Source organism: Portunus trituberculatus, chromosome 10, assembly GCF_017591435.1.
Source record: "Portunus trituberculatus isolate SZX2019 chromosome 10, ASM1759143v1, whole genome shotgun sequence".
Lineage (NCBI taxonomy): Eukaryota > Metazoa > Arthropoda > Malacostraca > Decapoda > Portunidae > Portunus > Portunus trituberculatus.
The window spans coordinates 9,755,678-9,763,177 of NC_059264.1; the positions used below are offsets into that span (position 1 = coordinate 9,755,678).

At 37.7% G+C, this 7,500-nt stretch overlaps 1 protein-coding gene across 1 annotated transcript in view; it reads left to right on the plus strand.

Annotated features, from left to right (window-relative positions):
- LOC123502034 (nephrin-like) overlaps positions 1–7,500 on the plus strand; it is a 433,084-nt gene that overhangs the window by 346,484 nt on the left and 79,100 nt on the right. The window contains exon 11 of the mRNA XM_045251187.1: positions 6,873–7,062. Within this exon, the coding sequence (XP_045107122.1) occupies positions 6,873–7,062 (190 nt within the window). The remainder of the gene's footprint in view (positions 1–6,872; positions 7,063–7,500) is intronic.

The following is a 7,500-nucleotide window of genomic DNA, read 5'->3' on the forward strand; positions in this document are numbered from 1 at the left end:
TTTTTTCTTATCTTTGTCACGCGCTTTCTTTCTATTAATGCGATGAGTGTTTTACTTTATTCTCTCTCTCTCTCTCTCTCTCTCTCTCTCTCTCTCTCTCTCTCTCTCTCTCTCTCTCTCTCTCTCTCTCTCTCTCTCTCTCTCTCTTCGTCCCTTCATCCTCCTCCTCTCTGCTTCACTCCTATCCATCCTCAATACCATCCTCCCAATCCTCCCTCTCCCTTCCTCTCTTCCTGCCCTGGTGCCGGTGGGCTTGAACAAGTTATAACGAGGCTCCCCGGGACAGCACACTGAGGCCTGGGGTTAGTGAAGCCAGCGGGCAGTGTGTGGCGGTAACTTATAATAGAGCAGTGACGGATGGTGGACGGGGAGGAGAGGTTGGGGAACGGGGAAGTATGTTTAACAGTAGACAAGTAGAGATGAAGGGAAGGATGAGAAAGTAAAGGTTGGCGGATAAAGAGAACTGGAAGAGGAAGACCAGTATAAAATTATATGAAAGTAGGCAAGGGTTGTTGTAATGCAGGAAGGAAAAAGATCGTGGAGACGTAAAAATAGACACGTGATGGGAAGCATGAAAATTTACTTCTTGTTTTCGTATCTGAAAAAATACATCGCTACATATTCGAACTGCATTTCCTCTCCCAGTTACTAAAAAAAATTGAATTATGTTTCATTTCTAGAACCATGGTTGAAAAATTGCATTATTTCTATATTAAATGTTTATAATACTTATGATATTTATAATATTCACGAAGGAAGCTTTTGTTCACATATGTTTTACATTAACTATTACGTTTTGAATGGCTGAAGAAAACATGCATGACCACAAAGCTGTTTTTATATTTATTTTCTTAAAACTTTGTTTATTTTTTATCAAGACCTTTCTTGAAGACCCAGCACGTCTATTCTAATGTATATTTATGCATCTGATATGGAAAGTGATTCACATGCATAAACACACACACACACACACACACACACACACACACACACACACACACACACACACACACACACACACACACACACACACATTTGTTTGTGATCTGGCGTCCTACTGAACAAGAGGCGGGGTCAGTTTGCGTCCCGAGCCTTACCTTGAAGAACCCTGATATGAATGACATGCATAGGAAGACCAAATAGAATAATATATAGGGAAGGACAAAAATAAAGAAAAATGTTGAATAAAAATATGAAAAGAAAACAGAACAATAGAAAAAAATATAAAAGAAAGCTGGAATATGCGTCTTGAAAAGTAAAGAATCATGACAATAGTGAAAATTATGATAGAAAAAAAAATAAAATAAAAAATACGAAATAGAAAAGGATGAAATGAGAAAGGGAAGGAAGAAACAGATGGCGTTGAAGTAATGAAAAAAATAAAAAGAACAGGAATATTACGGAAAACGAGGATTGAAAAGGAAATATGAAAGAATTTATTTGTTAAGCGAAGAAATATAATAGAGAAGAGTGAAAGGGTACAAGATGATAAAAAAAATAATAAATAAAAAAATAGATGGAAATAAAGGATAACGAGAAAGATAAAGTACGAGAAAGACGTCAAAGAACAGAAAAAAATAGTAAAAGGATAGAAAATTAAATACAAGAAGCGGTAAAAGAAAAAAATATATAAAAAATACGAGAAAAAGATAACGAAAATAGGGAAAGAGAATACAAAGGGAAGGAAAGATAAGCAAAATAAAGAGGAAGAAAATGATGATAACATAAAAACAGACAAAAAAATAGATAGCTAAAATAAAAAGAAGGAAAAATATACTGAAAAAAAATGAGACGGGCAAGGAGATAAAGAGAAAAGGAAGGGAGAAGGAAGGAGATGATGAAGATAAACGGAAAAATGATAAAATGGAAGAAAGAAAAGGAAGGAGAGGAGAAAGAATATTGATGGACGATACAAGGAGTGAGATAAAGAAGGGGAGAGAATACAGAGAGAATGATGATGAAGACGGAAACGCTGGAAAGGAGATATGGAGGGAAAAGGGAGGCTGGGGGAGATTACAGGAGGGATGGAGATGATGAGGGGATGAGGGAAGAAAGGGTGAAAAAATGAGCGATACATTTGTGTGGTTTGTATAGCATGTAAGGAAGGAAAAAGGAACATAATACTCATTGATTTTCATGGGTATTTTTCCTGGGATATATTTCATGTTACTGTTGTGGCCTTCTTGTTCATTGTTACTTTTTCTTGCTATTTCTCTCTCTCTCTCTCTCTCTCTCTCTCTCTCTCTCTCTCTCTCTCTCTCTCTCTCTCTCTCTCTCTCTCTCTCTCTCTCTCTCTCTCTCTCTCTCTCTCTCTCTCTCTCTCTCTCTCTCTTCTTGTGTGAGTGTGTGTGTGTGTGTGTGTGTGTGTGTGTGTGTGTGTGTGTGTGTGTGTGTGTGTGTGTGTGTGTGTGTGTGTGTGTGTGTGTGTGTGTGTGTGTGTAATTCACAAAGGTTATCTGCTTGTCACTCAGTCAGCCTTCCCCATTACGGAGCAAACTCAGAGCTCATGACCTATCTTCGGGTAGGACTGAGACCACAACACACTCCACACACCGGGAAAGCGAGGCCACAACCCCTCGAGTTACATCCCGTACCTACTTGCTGCTAGGTGAACAGGGGCTACACATTAAGAGGTTTGCTCATTTGCCTCTCCGCGCTTGGAGCTCGAACCCGGCCCTCTCGATTGTGAGTCGAGTGTGCTAACCACTACACTACTCAGTGTGTGTGTGTGTGTGTGTGTGTGTGTGTGTTCGTTTTTATATTATTTTCTCTACTAATACTATTTTTTTTTAAACAACCATGCAGACTCTCTCTCTCTCTCTCTCTCTCTCTCTCTCTCTTTCACCAATAAGTAAGTCGCCAATCCCGCCTCCCACTGCTAGCGACGTAACCTTCCTGCTTTCCCTCATTACTTCCACTTGATTTACGTGGTGCTAGACACTCAGACATACAGAGAGCCACCCACCCAACCACTTCACCTGCCGCTTCTTGGCCTGGTGGTGATGGTTGAAGTTCAAGTTCAAATAATTTACTGCCTCAAAAAAAAAAAAAAAAAAAAAAAAAAAAAAAACGATGCTCATATAAACTAAATAAAATTTACGTGAATGGCACAATCTGCCGAGGTAAGGCTCTCCGGCAGAAGAGCAGTAAGAAAAGATTAAAATTTATGATCTCAGTCCTGGTAACACACTGTCAACGAAAACAGTATAGTAGCATGGCAAATCGTAGCATATATAATATAAATAACATTAAAGAATGATTGTATAATTAATAATTGCAAATAAATGATAACAGAACAACATTAAATTATATGAAACTGATGATAATGTTAAGAAAGAGTAATACTGATGAATTATCAGTGAATATGATAAACGGGAGAACAGTACCAAACAACTAAAGAGAAGATGAAATATAATAATTGTTTATCACAGTCAGTTAAACAGTGATGATAATAATATCAATAATAACAATGACAATAACTATAATTATGAACATAATGATCAGAACCACCGCAAGTAACAATAACACAACCTCAACAAGTTGCACCAGTAATATCAATATCACTTGAATTAAATAAAATTAGAGATCAACAATATTACGTCTCAGCAGTTTACTTGAGCTTGCATATATTGAAAATGTTTTTGACTGCATTGTTTGAAAAAGACTTCAATTTAATTTCACTAGGTAAATCTTTCCAGATTGAAGGGACATAACACAATATACTGCTTTTCACAAGGGTTGTGCGATATTCTGGAAAACATTGTTTGAGGTTATTTCTTCTAGTATTATAGCTATGTTCTACAAAATTAAAAATGCTATTTTTGTAAATAAACACTGTAGCAAAATACTTTAAAACAGGGAAACTGCAATAAATTCATCCTAGAAAAGTCACCTAATACAGAGTCATACCTCCTTTTATACAAAATTCACTTAAGAATTTTCTTTTGGAAAAAAAATACTACCTAAATATGATGGCCATGTATAGCCCCGCATAGGCAAACAACAGGTAAGCAAGGGATAACAGAGTATAATAAATACCAATTACCATTTCTGTAGATAGCTGATTACGTGTTTAGTATAAAATGCCTCAAGTTTTTGACAATTTTGAACATACATAGTCTATATGAAATCTTCAATGAAGATTAGAGTCAATTTGTACTCTTAGAAATTTTGCTTGCTCAATCTGTGTGATTATGTGATCATTTAACTGAAATGGTGGTAAAATATTTTCTAACATAATGGCTTTGAAGAAAAGACATCAATTTAGTTTTACTTATATTTAATAGTAATTTATTGCATTTTAACCAATGTAAAACTTTGTTAAATTCAATAATTAAATTTTCATGTAAAGAAGGTACATTTTTGTCATATAAGAGAACATTTGTATCATCAGCATAGAGAACAAATTTGAATTTAAAACTAAAATTTTGAATATCGTTAATGTACGTTAAGAATAGTATGGACCAAGCATGGAACCTTGTGGCACACCTTTACTTATTAATTTCATGGAAGAAGTGTTATTATTACAAAATACAAATTGTTTTCTGTCACTTTAATAATTTTTGAATAAGTCAAGTGGTGTTCCTTTAATTCCTAAATTATTTAATTTATTTAAAAGTACTTCATGTGAAAGGGAATAAAAAATTTCAATAGATCAAGAAAAAGACCTACAGTAAATAATTTGTCTTCTAAACATTTATATACAAATTATGTAAACTTATAGCAAGGCCGATTCTGTAGATTTATTTTTCCGAAAACCACGCTGACATTCTGAAATTAGATGATGATTTTTTCTATAATCTTAGTAACTGCTGGTAACAACGATATTGGCCTGTAATTTTCATGTCAGTAACATCCTGATTTTTAAATACTGGAATTATTTTTGCTACTTTCAACTTATCTTGAAAAAAAAAATCTTAAATATCAAATTTATTACATGTGAGATAGGCTCAGAAATTAAGGATGGTAGTGGCGGTGAGCATAAAAATAGTGTTTCATAATCTGTATCCATAAATCACTTCACATTTCACTCGACAATTATTTAACCATCATTTCAATATTGTCAGTGTCTTCATAATTTCCCTATCATAAACCCCTTCAGTACCATAACACGTTTTCCTATTCATTCTGGTTCCTATTTTGTGATTTTTCACAGCTTCAAATATTTATGTGAGGATTAGATGACTGAAGACTCTGGCCATTAATTTTGTGACCTCCTTAGACCCTTTCTAATATAAACAAAATCGTTGAGTCAAAACCAAAACTCAAGATAAAAATGCGTCCCAGTACTGAACGAGTTTAATAGACTGCCAAGTTCCATCAGTAATTTTCGAGAAACCTCAATTAAACACTGCTTCACCTTTCCTGCTGCCTTGCTGAAGAGAACCACCATTAAAAACTGAAAAATTACTTTCCCCAAAAAAAATTCCTTGAAAGAAAATAAAAACAACTAAGTTTTCAACAAAAGCTTGAGAACAACAGAAATTAAACACTGGCCCGTCTTTCCCAATACCTTCCTTAAGAGAACCACCAATTAAACAAGGAAAAACAACGACCTTCACCAGGAGACAACACAAAAAAAGAAGCACCAGCTCAGTCCTAAACACTCCACATTGCCCAGCCTTTCACAATACCTCTTCAAAATAATAAAGCTAATTAACACTGCCCCGCCTCCCAATACCGTCCTTAAGAGACCCGCCACAAGTTACTCTGAACACGAGGGCTTCCAATTGGTAACTAGACAGCATTGGGCGGTGGCGTGGCCGGGAGCTGTTCTGCCGCCAACAAAAGTATTACTGCAATGGCCGCGGCGTTTAAAGAGGCGGTAATTATCAGCAGTTTGGGCGTAATTATGTGGTAAACATTATAACAAGACTGGTGTGTGTGTGTGTGTGTGTGTGTGTGTGTGTGAGAGAGAGAGAGAGAGAGAGAGAGAGAGAGAGAGAGAGAGAGAGAGAGAGAGAGAGAGAGAGAGAGAGAGAGAGAGAGAGAGAGAGAGAGAGCATAAAGACACAGCGAGTGGAAATGCCATCTGGTGGTGACAAGGTGATCAGTGGCCGACCCCTTCAGAGAACCGCTAGGATACACACACACACACACACACACACACACACACACACACACACACACACACACACACACACACACACACACACACACACACACACACACACACACACACACACACACAACTATTTTTAGCAGTACATACATTATTCCTCCTCCCACAGCACTGACGTCAGTATTCAGAAACGTCTTCCCATCTCTCTTCGACAATTTTACAAGGCCACATAGACAACTAGCCGGGTTTTCATGATAATATCCTTTTAATAGATCAGAAATTTTGCCAATCTCTTCAAAGCACGAATACCTTCAATTGGAGCTTTTGAAAAACAGTAATGGTGAGAGAGCAAATACCTTCAGAATACGAGCACTGACTTTCATCCAGTTTGTCTTGCAGCAGTGCAGGGATGTCGTGGGAATTCGGGCAGGAATATTGGTGTTCATTTAGGCAGCGTGCACCAGGCTAAAGTGACATCTATGAGAATAGCACTGTCACGCATCACAGCTTAATCACAGTGAATTGAATTAGTTGTGAATTGGTGTTGTATCGTATTAGTTGGAGAGAACCTGTCCTCTTCTCAGGGTCTCAACAAAGCTTCCGCTACCACTACAACGATTCCTCCTCGTCAATTTTGCACTTAGAGTCCCTTCCTAGCCACTACAACCCTTCCTCCTCCTCCTAGAGCCTCTACAATCCTGCCTCCTTCACTAAAACCTTTCCTCCGTTAATTTCACTTAGAGTTCCTTCCTAGCCACTTCAACCCTTCCTCCTCCTCCCAGAGTCTCTACAATCCTGTCCTCTCCCACAGTCGCGCCGTGGGACGTGGAGGTGTCGATGAACCCAGCCTCGGTGCGGGAGGATCACGAGGTCACACTCACCTGCCAGTCCTCGCCTAGCTTGCCGCGATCCAACCTCACCTGGACTTTTGATGGCGTGCCCTTGCATCCCCTGACGGCGCCCTCTGTCTCACCCGGGGCACATGGCGGGATGGTTACAAGGTCAGTGGTCTCAGTATTCTTTGCTTTCTTTTTAATTTTTTTTCTGGTTCTCTTTCCCGTTTTGTTTCTTGTTGTGGTACATATTCATTTTCTCTTCTTCATTCTCCTTTCCCTATTATTTCTCAATTTGTGTTATGTTATTTATTTAAGTTTTCTGTACTTTTTTTCTCTCTTATTCGGTGTTTTCATTGTCTTCCTCTTGATCTTTTTCAATTTTCTTTTTATAGTGCTCGATCCTTTCTTTTCTCATCCTAACCCTCCTTTTGCTTTCTTTTTCTCTCTTCTTTCTTTTCTTCTCTCGTTTATCATTATACAGTGCTTCTCTTCTCTTCCACTTCCTTTGTTTTCTAGCCTGATAATTTTTCCTGTTAGAACCTCCTTGTCATCCTCCTCCTCTTCCTCTCCCTTCTCTTCTATGTTATTCCGTCTCTTTACCCA